This window comes from Chionomys nivalis, chromosome 3 (genome assembly GCF_950005125.1).
Source record: "Chionomys nivalis chromosome 3, mChiNiv1.1, whole genome shotgun sequence".
NCBI classification, from domain to species: Eukaryota; Metazoa; Chordata; class Mammalia; order Rodentia; family Cricetidae; genus Chionomys; species Chionomys nivalis.
This window is the reverse complement of record NC_080088.1, coordinates 57,325,251-57,340,933: the sequence shown is the minus strand read 5'-3', so window position 1 is coordinate 57,340,933 and position 15,683 is coordinate 57,325,251. Positions and strand designations below refer to the sequence as shown.

The 15,683-nt window shown below is 38.4% G+C and overlaps 1 protein-coding gene across 5 annotated transcripts in view; it reads right to left on the bottom strand.

The window, feature by feature from the left end:
- Positions 1-15,683, bottom strand: part of Senp7 (SUMO specific peptidase 7) — a 127,781-nt gene that overhangs the window by 29,137 nt on the left and 82,961 nt on the right. For all 5 annotated transcript variants that reach the window (XM_057764391.1, XM_057764390.1, XM_057764392.1 and 2 more), the window contains 3 exons: positions 11,762-11,874; positions 2,107-2,291; positions 1,052-1,382 (listed from right to left, as the gene is read on the bottom strand). In XM_057764391.1, the coding sequence (XP_057620374.1) occupies positions 1,052-1,382; positions 2,107-2,291; positions 11,762-11,874 (629 nt within the window). The remainder of the gene's footprint in view (positions 1-1,051; positions 1,383-2,106; positions 2,292-11,761; positions 11,875-15,683) is intronic.

Genomic DNA, 15,683 nt, shown 5'->3' with positions numbered 1-15,683 from the left:
ATAAGTAAACATGGTACACTCTGGGTATTGAGTGGTCCTCAAAGATTTGCAACTTAAAAGCCTGGGCCCATGTGTGTTACTTCTGAGATGAGATGGAGCCTTTCAGAGGTGGGGCCTAGCAGTGGAAAATCCCCAGGTCACTAGACAAGGTCACTGGGGCTTGCCACAAGAGGAGGTGCTGTTCAAGCCATTCCCTTTGCTCCCTGGAGAATGAAATATGTGGTTTTGTTCTACTGGATGCTCCCTGATACTTCCTGCCATCCAGAACATGCACGCTCAGCAGCCCAAAGCACTGGGTCCACTCAATCTAGACAGAAGTCTAGGTAACTTTAAGTCAAAATAAAACTTTTCCACATCTCCCTCTCTCAACTCTGAACCAATATCAGGATTTTATTCTTTTTTTCCTTCCCCTTTCTCTTTCTCTTGTGCTAGAGCTTGGATCCAGAGTCTTGTAAAGGCTAACCAAGCACTGTGCCACTGAGCTGTATTCCCTGTCCAATCTTTAACCATGTAATTATATCAGGCGTTCTGTTACAGCAATAGACAAGGTTACGAACAATGTCTAGTTCTAACAGAGTACTGTGATATCATTCTAAATCGTGCCAAGTCCTTTCACGTCACTTTCCTGCGGGAAGGAAAATGGATGGCTACAAGATACAGAAGCAACTCACTGTGGACTCTTTAGAGTCTTTTGAATTCTTTTATCAGAAATTTTTATCACAACCACCTGCAACTCCAGTTCCAGGAATCTTGAAACCCTCATTTGGTCTCTGAGGGCATCAGGCATGCATATGGTGCACAAAACACACATACACATTAAAAAAAAACAACTAAAAAAAAAAACAAAAGAAACAAACAAAAACCTTATTGTTTCCGGACTCCATCTGTTTACCTAAATTAGTATTACATGATTCATAAGGGAACCACTGAGGATGCTTTCCCTAGAGTTAATGTACTTCCCAGAGGCCCAAACAGCCTTAGCAAACTGTGAGAAAAGCAAAAGCTCTGAGTAAAGCTTTGAAAATGAGCGTCTTTACAATCTTTTACTTACTTGGTTCAGCTGAGATCAACAATTGGTTCTCTTCACTGTTTGCACCTACAAGAGACTTTTCTTCTACAGTCAGCTCCTCGCCCTTCTCAGCCAGGGAAGAGCTCTCCACCTCATTGTGAGAAACAGAGCTCTCCGGGCTTCTGCTGGGTGAGCAAGCTCTCCCAGAGGCAGCACTGGCACCGGCTTCTTGAATGGCAAGTGGGCACACACTAGTGGCCTCGCTCTCTGAAGGTTCAGGTGTAAGTCCTACAGGTGGTGCTGGGTCCCAGTGACAGCTTTCACTTGACTGCTCAAGCTTACTGGAGGCTGTGGAATCATTTTCTTCTTCTTTCTGAGCATTGTTTTAAAAAGTAGAGAAATTACATTTTTCCATTTTGGTTTCCCTAAGGCACACTTCTAAGACTTAAGTTCACAAGGAGTGACATAAAAATGGGAGTGAATCTTTTTATAGGACTACGAAGACAGCTACACAGCTGTGCTAGCTATGCCTAGCAGTGTCACCCAAGTACAGTGACACAGCGTTTAACCTATTAGATTTGATGCCTAAGTAATTTTTAAAGAATCAAATAAAGAAATTTCCATATTTGGCAAAGTCTGAGCTAAATAAACTTTAGAATAGAGGACTTTTAGCATACTAATTTATTTAGTAACAAAAATTGCTTTTAGTAACAAAAGCAAAAACATTGAGTAAGAAGGAACATCAAATATTATGAAAACTCTCGCCACCAAGCCTGACAACCTGAGTTTGGTCACTGGTGCACACACATGGTGAGAGGAGGGAACCAACTCCCACAAACTGTGCTCTAAGAGCCATATACACACGTGCGCAAGTGTGCATGCACGATCGCGCTTGTCTGTGCGCGCACACACAGAAATAATGAAGTGAACTAAAAGTAATGCAATTTAAAATTTTAAAAATAAATAAAGTTTACACAGAATAGAAAAAAATCCAATAAAGTAAAAAGTTCAAAGAAAATTCATTATTTAGCTACCATTAACTCATTTTCATCACAGTACAAAATTATTTCCTATGGCATTCAAATACATCTACTCACCACATATTCTGTTGACTTATCCAAAGAAGATTCAGAATTATGAGAATCGTGTAAATGACTTCTAACCCTTTTCTTTCTCTTCCTGGAAACTGGAATGTGTTCCATTTCTGAATAAGAACATGAAGTTTTCTTGTTTCTGGTCCCCTCTTCAAGATTATTGCACTCTTTACTTTCAGGATTAAAATCTTTAAAAAACATAAAAAGCACAGCTATGCCCAAAAAGTATACAAAAGTTCCTTTTACATGAGTTGCCAGTCATACTGAAATTACTATACTAACTAAAGCTCATTAAGACAAAACTCTGTAGTGACACTGGACGGAAATATCAAAGGGTGAGCCTACATAAACCAGCTGTGTTCTTTAGACAAGAGATGTGAGGGCACGGAGCAAATTTTATGGGGAGGAAATATCCTTTCAAGAAGTGATGAAAATGAAACAAGTAACCATGGCTTTTCTATTTGATATAAATACATTTTTTTTATTACTGTTTTGGTTTTTCAAGTCAAGATTTCTCTGTGTAGCCTTAGCTATCCTGGAACTTACTCTGTAGACCAGGCTGTGCTCCAACTCACAGAGATCTGCCTGCCTCTGCCTTCAGAGTGCTGGGACTAAAAGTATGCACCACCACCACCTATTAATTTTCTTATTATTATTTTGTATTTGTTCTAATTAGCATATAAAGTAATGAGTTTCGTTATGGAACTCATTAGACTTTTGTTTCCGTTATCATTCCTTGTCCCCAATTCCTCTCCCCAGTATCCCTGTAGCCAATCTACTTTCTAGTTTCTGACCGATATTCACACTCACTCCCACATAACTAAACACAATATTCAAATTAAAACCAAAAAGACCTTATATACTCTTTTAATATAATATTCTACAGATCCAAGAATATCCTGGCAAATTCCATAATTTCATTTTTCTTTAAGGCTGCATGGACTTATTTCTGGGTCTCTGGTTATATTCCAGTGGTTTGGGGTCTGTTTGTGGGAGTACATGCAATGTTTGTGATTATGGGTCTGTACTACAATCTATAGTCAGACACTGTGATGCCTCCTGCAAATTCTGCCTGTTTGATTTTGGTTTGGCTGTCTTTTCTGTTTCCATATGAATACATAGGATTAATTTTCTTCATGCTGTGAAGAAGGTCACTGGAATTTTGGTGGGGATTATATTGAATCTTTATATTACTTTTGGCAATATAGTCTTGTAACAGCTTTGGCTGTCCCTGATCTCACAAAGATCCACCTGCCTCTGCCCCCTGAGAGCTGGTATTAAAGGTATGCGCCACCACCGCCCAGCAGTCATTTTCATAATATGGTGTTAATTCCACTGATCCAGAAGTAATTTTAAAATTCCTGGAATAAAGTAAAACTGGTAGCATAACCTACTGGAGTGTCTGAGCTAGAGCCAAGGCAGTCCTAAGAGAAAAGCTCATGACAAAATAACAGCCCTGTCTGTGTGGTTATGAGTGAGTGGAAGAAATTTAAAACAAAGAGTAAACAAAAGATAAACGAGAGAAAGAGCTACAGAAAACAAAAATTAGACTAGGCGGAGCTAGTCAGTATCCCCAGCCACACCACATTACTCATAAAATCTCAAGTATTCAAAATAAGACTCAGCCAGTTTCAGTTACAAAATACTTCTGATAAAGTCAGTTCGCTCTAGTCAGTCTTCAAGCCTTAACAATCAGACTTAAAGCTAAGAGCACATAAATAACACTACACTCCCAAGCTTCACATAGAGCATAAGAAATGTGTCCACTGTAAACTAACAATCTCAGTGGCTGTGTGGAAGCCTGTGTCCACAAAGTCGCTTTCTCTAGTAACTGCCCTGAAAAAATCTCAGCCAGCCTCTTGTATGCATAGAAGTCAAGTCTGGTTTCCTTAGTTTCTACGAGGTCTACTAAAAAATATTGTAGGCACTGGAGAGAGAATTAAATGATTAAGATTACTTGATATCTAACTTCAAGGACATGAACTTAATCCCAGAATCCATGGAAAGGTCAGACATGGTTTTGCATACACCTGACACCCCAGCTCCAAGAGAGTGGAGGTAGGAAACTTGCTGGGGCTTACTGGCTGCCAGCCTAGGAAAAACTGAAAGTTCTGGGTTTAGAGGAGTAGGACAAAAATGATAAACAAGAAAAGCCAACACCTTCTCTTCCTTCCGCAGACATCACACACACACACAGAATCCAAACAGTTATATTTGAAATGAAATACATAAATTTTTGCACAGTGTGATTAAAGAACATTTTTTTCTCGTGAATAATTTACAAAATTACTCAGAAAACAGAATATCTCCCTTTGTTTTAAACTATCAACAATCCAAAAGAGCTCTAATGGCTAAGGTAGTAATCTAAGTTTTCATAAATTTTGGTTAAAAAAATTAAATCTTAAAAGAAAAGTAAAAAGGAAAGGAGTCAGAATATTATTAATTATATACCTCAGGAGACCGGTGAAGAATTTTAGAAGCCTGAGATGTATTTGCCTTCATGTTTGCTAAACTGAATTAGGTGGGCATCCTTTGAGAATTAAACCAGTTCTGACCAATATATTTTGTAGCAAGAGACTAGACAATGGGAAGAGCATAATAACATTCCAGATAACAGTTTGAATACAATGAAAACAATTTGAATAGCCAAACTAACATAACTTCATAGATACTTTTACTCCATACACACATAAAAAGACAAAAAGTAATATTCAAATTTAACTTTTGGGACTGGCAAGTAGAGAAAGAAATATAGCTTTTGTCCCTGGCTCATTGGGCTACCAGGTGTCCCTGTGTAGGTGCTGAGAAGTTCCATCTGGATGGGTGTGTGCTATCCAGGGGAGGACTGTCCCGGAAGAGAGCACAAACCCCCCTCCCACAGCTCCTGCTGCAGGGCTTTCTTTCCTACACACGCCCCCCCAACCCCCCCAGAGCCTGCCTTGTCTGCAAGGTCCTTTGCTGAGGAACAGCTTCCTGCTCCTACACTAAGGCTACCCACCCAGAGCAGTGAGTGCCTGACTAGCAGGCAGGCCTTAAGGTTCCCACGAGGGAGTGCAGGCCCCTGCTGCTGGGGCTGCAGGGTCGCCTGTGTTCTACTCGACCCCGCCCTACCCCCCATATTCGCCCTTTTGTCCGCGGGTCATTGGACTACCAGGCGTCCATGTTTTGGTGTTGAGGAGTCCATCTTGAAGGGAAGGGTCCCTGCCCGTACACTGAGGAGATACACCCAGGAAGTTAGTCACAGCAAAGACTGGACCAAGACACCAGGCCTCTCCTGGCTCCATTTGAAGGAAGAGATGGGCAGGCGCCAATACAAGAATTCCTCCAACAACCTGAAAGGCAACGTGACACCACCAGAATCCAGGAATCCCGAAATAAGAATTGTACACCCTATTCCAGAAGAATTAGAAGAATTCGACTCAAAGTGAATTATATGAAAATTAATAGAGGACCTTAAACAGGAGGTGAAAACTGCCATAATAAATTAGAGATTACAAACAAAAAGGTAGAGGAAATGAATAAATCTCTCAAAGATACCCAAGAAAACCAAGAAACAAGAAAAAGCAATCAAACAGGTAAGGGAAACGGTTCAAGACTTGAAGAATGAAGTGGAAGTAATGAAGAAAACACAAACCGAGGGAAGGATGGAGATGGAAAATTTGGATAAATGAACAGAAACTATAGAGAGAAGTACTACCAATAGATTACAAGAGATAGAAGAAAGAATCTCAGACACTGAAGATACCATAGAGAAAATAAATACACTGATTAAAGAAAACAGCAAAACCAACAAATTCTCATCACAAAACATTCAGGAAATCTGGGACACAATAAAAAGACCAAACCTAAGAATAATAGGGATAGAAGAAGGATAAGAAGTACAGCTCAATGATCCAGAAAATATATTTAATAAAATTATAGAAGAAAACTTTCCCAACCTTAAAAAAGATATTCTTTTGAAGGTCCAAGAAGCATACAGAACACCGAATAGACTGGATCAAAAAAAAAAAAATCTCCTCGTCATATAATAATCAAAACACAAAACATACAGAATAAAGAAAGAATATTAAGAGCTGCAAAGGAAAAAGGCCAAGTTACTTATAAAGGTAAACCTATCAGACTTACACCTGACTTCTCTATGGAAACCATGAAAGCCAGAAGGTCCTGGATAGATGTACTGCAGAAACTAAGAGACCATGGATGGAAGCCCAGACTACTATACCCAGCCAAGCTTTCGTTCACTATAAATGGAGAAAACAAAATTTTCCAGGATAAAAACAAATTTAAACAATACGTAGCCACAAATCCAGCCTTACAGAAAGTAATTGAAGGAAAATCACAATCCAAGGAGTCCAACAATGCCCACAATAACTCAGACATCTAATGACCCTTCACCAGCACAACTTGAAGAAGGGAAACACACAAACTCTACTACCAAAAAAAAGAAAGAAAGAAAGAAAAATGACCGTAGTTAACAACCACTGGTCATTAATATCACTTAATATCAATGGACTCAACTCACCTATAAAGAGGCACAGGCTAAGAGATTGGATACGAAAACAGGATCCAACATTCTGCTGTTTACAAGAAACACACCTCAACCACAAAGACAGACATCTACTCAGAGTAAAGGGCTGGGAAAAGGTTTATCAAGCAAACGGACCTAAGAAACAAGCAGGTGTGGCCATACTAATTTCTAACAAAGTTGACTTCAAACTAAAATCAATCAGAAGAGATGGAGAGCGACATTTTTTACTCATAACAGGAACAATTCATCAGAATGAAGTCTCAATCCTGAATATCTATGCCCCTAATATAAAAGCACCCACTTATGTAAAAGAAACATTACTAAAACTCAAGGCAGTCATCAAACCACACACACTAATAGTAGGAGATTTCAACACTCCTCTCTCACCAATGGACAGGTCAATCAGACAGAAACCTAACAGAGAAATAAGAGGATTAAGGGAGGTAATGAATCAAATGGACTTAACAGACATCTATTGAACATTCCACCCAAATAGGAAAGAATATACCTTCTTCTCTGCAGCGCATGGAACCTTCTCGAAAATAGACCACATACTCGGTAACAAAGCAAACTTACACAGTTACAAAAAAATTTTAGTAACCACCTGTGTCTTATCAGATCACCATGGATTAAAGTTAGAATTCAACAACAATGCTACCCCCAGAAAGCCTACGAACTCATGGAAACTGGACTGTCAACTACTGAACCACACCTGGATCAAGGAAGAAATAAAGAAACTAAAGTCTTTCTTGAATTCAATGAAAACGAAGACTCAACATACTCAAACCTATGGGACATTATGAAAGCAGTGCTAAGAGGAAAGTTCATATCATTAAGTGCCCACTTAAAGAAAACGGAGAAAGCACACATTGGAGACTTAATAGCCCACCTGAAAGCTCTAGAAAAAAAAGAAGCAGACTCACTTAGGAGAAGTAGAAGACTGGAAATAATCAAACTGAGGGCTGAAATCAACAAAATAGAAACACAGAAAACAATCCAAAGAATCAATGGAACAAAAAGCTGGTTCTTGGAGAAAATCAACAAGATTGATAAACCCCTATCCAAACTAATCAAACGGCAAAGAGAGAATACGCAAATTAACAAGATCAGAAATGAAAAGGGAGACATAACCACAGACACAGAGGAAATTCAGAGAATCATTAGATCTTACTACAAAAGCCTGTATGCCACAAAACTGGAAAATGTATAAGAAATGGACACTTTTTTAGATAAGTACCATATACCAAAGTTAAACCAGGACCAGGTGAACAATCTAAATAGACCTGTTAGTCGCGAAGAATTAGAAGATGTTATAAAAAACCTCCCTACCAAAAACAGCCCAGGTCCAGACGGCTTCAATGCAGAATTCTACAAGAACTTCCAAGAAGACCTAATACCTATACTCCTTAATGTATTTCACAATATAGAAACAGAGAAGTAATTGCCAAATTCCTTTTATGAAGCTGCAGTTACTCTGATACCAAAACCACACAAAGACACAACCAAGAAAGAGAACTACAGGCCAATCTCACTCATGAACATCGATGCGAAAATCCTCAATAAAATACTGGCAAACTGAATCCAAGAACACATTAGAAAAATTATCCATTATGATCAAGTAGGCTTCATCCCAGAGATGCAGGGCTGGTTCAACATACGAAAACCTATCAATGTAATCCATCATATAAATAAACTGAAAGAAAAAAACCATATGATCATTTCATTAGATGCTGAAAAAGCATTTGACAAAATTCAACATCCCTTTATGATAAAGGTCTTAGAGAGATTAGGGATACAAGGGTTGTACCTAACTATAATAAAAGCTATTTATAGCAAGCCGACAGCTAACATCAAATTAAATGGAGAGAAACTGAAAGCTATTCCACTAAAATCAGGAACACGACAAGGCTGTCCACTCTCTCCATACCTCTTCAATATAGTGCTTGAAATTCTAGCCATAGCAATAAGACAACATAAGGGGATCAAAGGGATTCAAACTGGAAAGGAAGAAGTTAAACTTTCATTATTTGCAGATGATATGATAGTGTACATAAGCGACCCCAAAAACTCCAGCAAAGAACTCCTACAGCTGATAAACACCTTTAGTAGCATGGCAGGATACAAGATGAATTCCAAAAACTCAGTTGCCCTCCTATACACAAAGGATAAGGAAGCAGAGAGGGAAATCAGAGAAGCATCACCCTTCACGATAGCCACAAATAGCATAAAATATCTTGGGGTACCTCTCTAACCTAGGAAGTGAAGGATCTATTTGACATAAGTCGTTGAAGAAAGAAATTGAAGAGGATACCAGAAAATGGAATGATCTCCCTTGCTCTTGGATTGGGAGGATCAACATAGTAAAAATGGCAATTCTACCAAGGGCAATTTATAGATTCAATGCAATCCCCATTAAAATCCCATCAAAATTCTTCACAGATCTCGAGAGGACATTAATCAACTTTATAAGGAAAAACAAAAACCCAGGATAGGGGGCTGGAGAGATGGCTCAGTGGTTAAGAGCTTTGCCTGCTCTTCCAAAGGTCCTGAGTTCAATTCCCAGCAACCACACGGTGGCTCACAACCATCTGTAATGAGACTTGGTGCCCTCTTCTGGCCTGCAGAGATACATGCAGGCAGAACACTGAATACATATTAAATAAATAAATCTAAAAAAAAAATTAAAAATTATTAAAAAAAAAAAACAGGATAGCCAAAACAATCTTATTTAATAAAGGATCGTCTGGAGGCATTACCATCCCTGACTTCAAACTCTATTACAGAGCTTCAGTATTGAAAACAGCTTGGTATTGGCATAAAAACAGAGAAGTCAATCAATGGAACTGAGTAGAAGACCCTGATTTTAACCCACAAACATATGAACACCTGATTTTTGATAAAGGAGCTAAAAGTATACAATGGAAAAAAGAGAGCATCTTCAACAAATGGTGCTGGCAGAACTGGTTGTCAACCTGTAGAAGAATGAAAATAGATCCATATCTATCGCCATGCACAAAACTCAAGTCCAAATGGATTAAAGACCTCAATATCAGTCTGAACACACTGAACCTGATAGAAGAAAAAGTGGGAAGTACTCTACAACACATGGGCACAGGAGACCACTTCCTAGGTATAACCCCAGCAGCACAGACATTAAGGACAACATTGAATAAATGGGACCGCCTGAAAATGAGAAGCTTCTGTAAAGCAAAGGACACTGTCACTAAGACAAAAAGGCAACCCACTGACTGGGAGAAGATCTTCACCAACCCTGCAACAGACAAAGGTCTGATCTCCAAAATATATAAAGAACTCAAGAAACTAGACTTTAAAATGCTAATTAACCCAATTAAAAAATGGGGCACTAAACTGAACAGAGAATTCTCAACAGAAGAAATTCAAATGGCCAAAAAACACTTAAGGTCATGCTCAACCTCCTTAGCGATAAGGGAAATGCAAATTAAAACAACTTTGAGATACCATCTTACACCTGTCAGAATGGCTAAAATCAAAAACACCAATGATTAGCCTTTGTTGGAGAGGTTGTGGAGTAAGGGGCACACTCATCCATTGCTGGTGGGAATGCAAACTTGTACAACCACTTTGGAAATCAGTGTGGCGATTTCTCAGGAAATTTGAGATCAACCTACCCCAAGATCCAGTAATACCACTCTTGGGAATATACCCAAGAGATGCCCTATCATATGACAAAAGTATCAGTTCAACTATGTTCATAGCAGCATTGTATGTAATAGTCAGAACCTGGAAACAACCTAGATGCCCTTCAATGGAAGAATGGATGAAGAAAGTGTGGAATATATACATATTAGAGTACTACTCAGCGGAAAAAAGCAATGACTTCTCGAATTTTGCATGCAAATGGATGGAAATTGAAAACACTATCCTGAGTGAGGTATCCCAGACCCAAAAAGAGGAACATGGGATGTACTCACTCATAATTGGTTTCTAGCCATAAATAAAGGACATTGAGCATATAATTTGTGATCCTAGAGAAGCTAAATAAGAAAGTGAACCCAAAGAAAAACGTATAGTCATCCGCCTGGATAGGGGAAATAGACAAGATTGCCGGGCAAAAACTGGGAACTTGCGGGTGAGGTGGCATGGGGCTAAGGGGAAATGGGATGAGAAACATGAGAAGGGGAGGATGGGAGGAGCTTGGGGGAATGGGATGGTTGGGATATAGGAAGGGTGGATACGGGAGCAGCGAAATATATATCCTAACTAAGGGAGCCATCTTAGGGTTGGCAAGAGACTTGACTCTAGAGGGGCTCGCAGGTGTCCAGGGAGATGTCTCCAGCTGGTACCTTGGGCAACTGAGGAGAGGGAACCTGAAATGACCCTATCCTATACTGATGAATATCTTGCATATCACCTTAGAACCTTCATCTGGCGATGGATCGAGATAGAGACAGAGACCCAATTTGGAGCAACGGACTGAGCTCTTAAGGTCCAAATGAGGAGCAGAAGGAGAGAGAACATGAGCAAGGAAGTCAGGACCACGAGGGGTGCACCCACCTACTGTGACAGTGGAACTGATCTATTGGGAGCCCACCAAGGCCAGCTGGACTGGGACTGAATAAGCATGGGTTGAAACTGGACTCTCTGAACATGGCGGACAATGAAGGCTGATGAGAAGCCAAGGACAATGGCACTACGTTTCGATCCTAATACATGAACTGGCTTTGTGGGAGCTTAGCCTGTTTGGATGCTCACCTTCCTGGACCTAGATAGAAGTGGTCTTCCCGCAGGGCAGGGAATTTGGACTGCTCTTCAGTATCAAGAGGGAGGGGGAATGGAGTGGGGGGAGGAGAAGAGGAGTGGGGATAAGGGGAGGGGAGTTGGGGGAGGGGGCAATATGTAGGAGGAGGGGGAGGGAAATGGGAAACGGGGAGGAGGTGGAAATTTTAATTAAAAAAGAATTAAAAAATAAATAAAAAAAAGAAATATATACTTAGGTATATAAACAGATGTTCAGCAATTTTATTTGTATTAAATAACTACTTCTCTTTACTTTTGCATATCATTTCAGTATTACTATAAAATATTCATAACAAAACTGCTATAAATAATAAGCAAAATTCTAATTTCAGTTTTCTAGCAAACACTAACCTTTAGGCTGAGTACCAGATGTCACAGAAATGCCACGATCAGCTCTGTGCTTTTCTTTCACATTTGGAGCCTTCTTTGCAGAAATGTTATCTGTCTTACTTGGTTTTGATCTTCTGCAAAACAGAATTGTATTAAATTCATTTCTAATAAGGCTCAAATGAATTTAGAAGACACTGACACAAATTCAAATATAAATTCAATAGGCTAAAAATAAATTCTTACATGTAATACTATATGATATAGATACTTTAAAAAAAAAAGTTCATATGCTGGGTAGTGGTGGCATGTGCCTTTAATTCCAGCACTAAGGAAGCAGAGGCAAGGGATCTCTGTGAGTTTGAGGCCAGCATGGTCTAGAGAGCTAGTTTTAGGACAGCCAAGGCTACACAAAGAAACCCAGTCATAAAAAACAAAACAAACAAACAAACAAAAAAAAAAGCCACTGAACTCAGATCTGAAAAGTTTTCACTTCCGTTTCACCCTTACATCCCAAAGGTCTTTGGGGAAAGGACAAGCTATCACACTGTATCTTTAAAATGAGAAAAGAATAATCTTACATGTACTAGATAAGTCAGAGCTCAAAAAGTAAAAATTCAACAGCACAAATACCCTGATATTTAACCAGTATGTAATAAACAATTATAAGTCAAAGCTAATTGTTAATATATTTCAAAATGGTTCAAAAACAAATCTTAAGAAAAAATGAAGTTTGGAATATGTTAACAAATTTTATCTATAGGGGCTGAAGAGATGGCTCAGCAGTTAAGAGCAAATTCCCAGCAACCACATGGTGACTCACAACCATCTGTAATGAGGTCTGGTGCCCTCTTCTGGCCTGGAGACATACACACAGACAGAATATTGTATGCATAATAAATAAATAAATAAATATTTTTTTTTAAAAAATTATCTATATAAAATTATTTAAAATCTAAGGTTCAGGCAAAATAACTAAAATAGAATATTGAGGGGAAAACAAATTTTAGTCCTTGTGTAGTGGTGCACCTAGGACGCAGAGGCTGGAAGATCTCTGTGAGTTCAAAGCTAGCCTGGTCTACAGTGAGCTTCAAGACAGACAGGACTACATTGAAAGACCTTATTCTCCCCACCCCCGCAAAAAAAAGGAGAAGAAAAAAAGAAAGAAGAAAAACAAATTTTCCATGATAAGAAAAAAACTTTTGACAAAAAGAAAATATAAAGCTTGGTTTAGAAGAATTGAAACCTATTTTACCTGAGGGTCATTTAAAAGACAGGATGAAAACAGGAGAAAGTACAACATAAATAGCATCTAAGTACAACATAAATAGCATCTTTGTAGAATATTTCTTTTTAAAATATATGCACAAATTTGATACATATAAGATGAGCAAAATATAATCTATAAGAAAAATGATTGAAAATATAATAAATGAATTATAAATTCAAAAGCTATAGCAATTAAATATTACCAATGTACTATCATAGTGAAAGGATCAGTCATTGCCATGATTACACTTATTCAGCTCTTTATACTTACTTTAATGTAATATTCTTTACTTAGAACTTGGATTCTAAAATCTAAAATATTTAAAGTAAGACTTAGCCAGTTTAACTTACAAAAAAAACTTTGACTAAGTCAATTCATTCTATTTAATCTGAAGCCTCAACCATCAACTTTAGGCTAACAGCATATAAATAACACTATAGTTAGCCAAGTTTCATTTGCTAAAGATAAAAGACTAAAGCAAAACAAAGCCTGTTTTGTTTTGTAACCACCCAGCAAAATACCACAAAGCACTATAAACAAAACTACAATGTGATCTAAATGTTTTTTTAAATTGAAATGAAATAAAAAGCAACGAGAGAGAAAAACTACAAGAGAAATTTAAAACATAAAGCTGATTTTTAAATGCTCACTATTCCTGCTTAGAGACAATATGATGCTACAGATAACAGATCCTAATGTGAGACTGGACAGATGGCTCCTGGTTGAAGTGCTTATTGCAGAAGGCACGAGGACAGGAGGCCAGGTCTCCAGCACCCACAAGCAAGAGTCCCAGAACCCATGCCTCAGTATATAAAGTGGAGAGCAACCGAGGAAGACACTCGACACCAACCTGTGCCCTCTATATGAACACACACTCTCTCATACACATGAGCATGAATACACATATACACACACATCATACACATATACAAATGCAAAAAAAGACCATGAAGGTATGAAGATTCCTCCAGAAAAGTCAAAGTTGACAAATACTTTCAGCACTACAGTAGGATGTAAAATCACATAAAAAGATCAGTAGCTTTTGTACATACCAATAAAAAGGCAAAGAAAGAAGTTGGGGCAAAAATCTATTCACAATAGCTTTTCACAAATACTTTGTGACAAGCCTAACCAAGGAAGTAAAGGATCCCTATAAATAAAAACTATAAACCACTGTAGAAACTCAAGACACTAGAAGCTTGGGAAGGCCTGCTTCCTCAGGGACGGGCAGGATTAATACTGTGAAAATGAATAATGTCACTGAAAGAAATCTACAGATTTAATATAATCTTCATCAAAATTTCAAGAAATTCTTTATAAAATTAGGAAAAAAGTAATTCTAACATCCATATAGAAGCATAGAAGACTTCAAAATAATGAAACCAATCCTGTACAGCAATGTTGGATGTATCTCATACCCAATCTCAAAATAAAGAACCATAGTCACAAGGCAGCAGCACGAAAGCATACATGGAGACTAATGGGAAACAGAAGATCCAACAGCCACCCCTGAGCATTCCTCATAGCCTCTGACCTCAGAAGTTCAGCAGGGTCCAGCCTGGTTAGTACCTGAAAGGGAGAACAGATGATCCAAAGAAGCTCCCGCAGCTGCAGCCTCCTCATTTCTGAGAAAGGTGAGAACAGCATACACTAGAGAAGAGCCTCTTCTACAAACCGTGCCGAGAAAACTGAGCACCCGTGTGGAAGAGTGAAACTATGTCCAAATCTCTCACCCTCACAAACAACAAGTCCAAATGGATGGAGACCTTAAAGCAAGAGCTAAAATCCTGAGACTATTTGAGCAAAACACTTCAAGACATAGGCATGGACAAGGATTTTCTGAAAAAAATTCCAATATCGTAGGAAATACTTTCAAAAACTGGCAAGTAGGATTCTGTGAAATTAGACTTCTGTATAGAATATCAAACAATTATCAACTTGAAGAAACACTCTACAGAACAGAAAAAAAAACTTATCAATTATATATCAAATAGGAATTAACATATAGAATCTATAAAAGAAAAAGCCACAATTTTTTTTTTGTTTTTTGTTTTTTGTTTTTCAGGACAGGGTTTCTCTGTGGTTTTGGAGCCTGTCCTGGAACTAGCTCTGTAGACCAGGCTGGTCTCAAACTCACAGAGATCCGTCTGCCTCTGCCTCCCGAGTGCTGGGATTAAAGGCGTGCGCCACCACCGCCCGGCTTACAAAATTTTGAAATAAAACAAATCATTCACTTAATAAATAAACTAATAAAGGGATAGTTCTCAAATGAAGAAACATAATTAGCCTACACATTTTTTAAAAACTATTCAATATCATATGCCAGTGCTGGTGGCCCATGAGTTTGAAGCCACCCTGGTCTACAGGGCAGATTCCAGGACAGTCAAGGCTACACAAGAGAAATCTTGTCTTGAAACATAAAAACAAACAAAGTATTAAAGATCTTTAAGTCTATCAAGAAACCATAAGTTAAAGATACAGCGAGATGCCAATGCATCAAAGTCAGAATCACTATCATTAAGAAAACAAATGATGGCAAGGTTGCAAGGACAGGGGAACCTTTTTACATAGCTAGTGCGTGTGCGAACTGACTTGGCCATTACAGAAATTAGTATAGAAAATCCTCAAAATATTAAAAATGGAACTAACATACAGATAGAGCCACACTGGACCTAT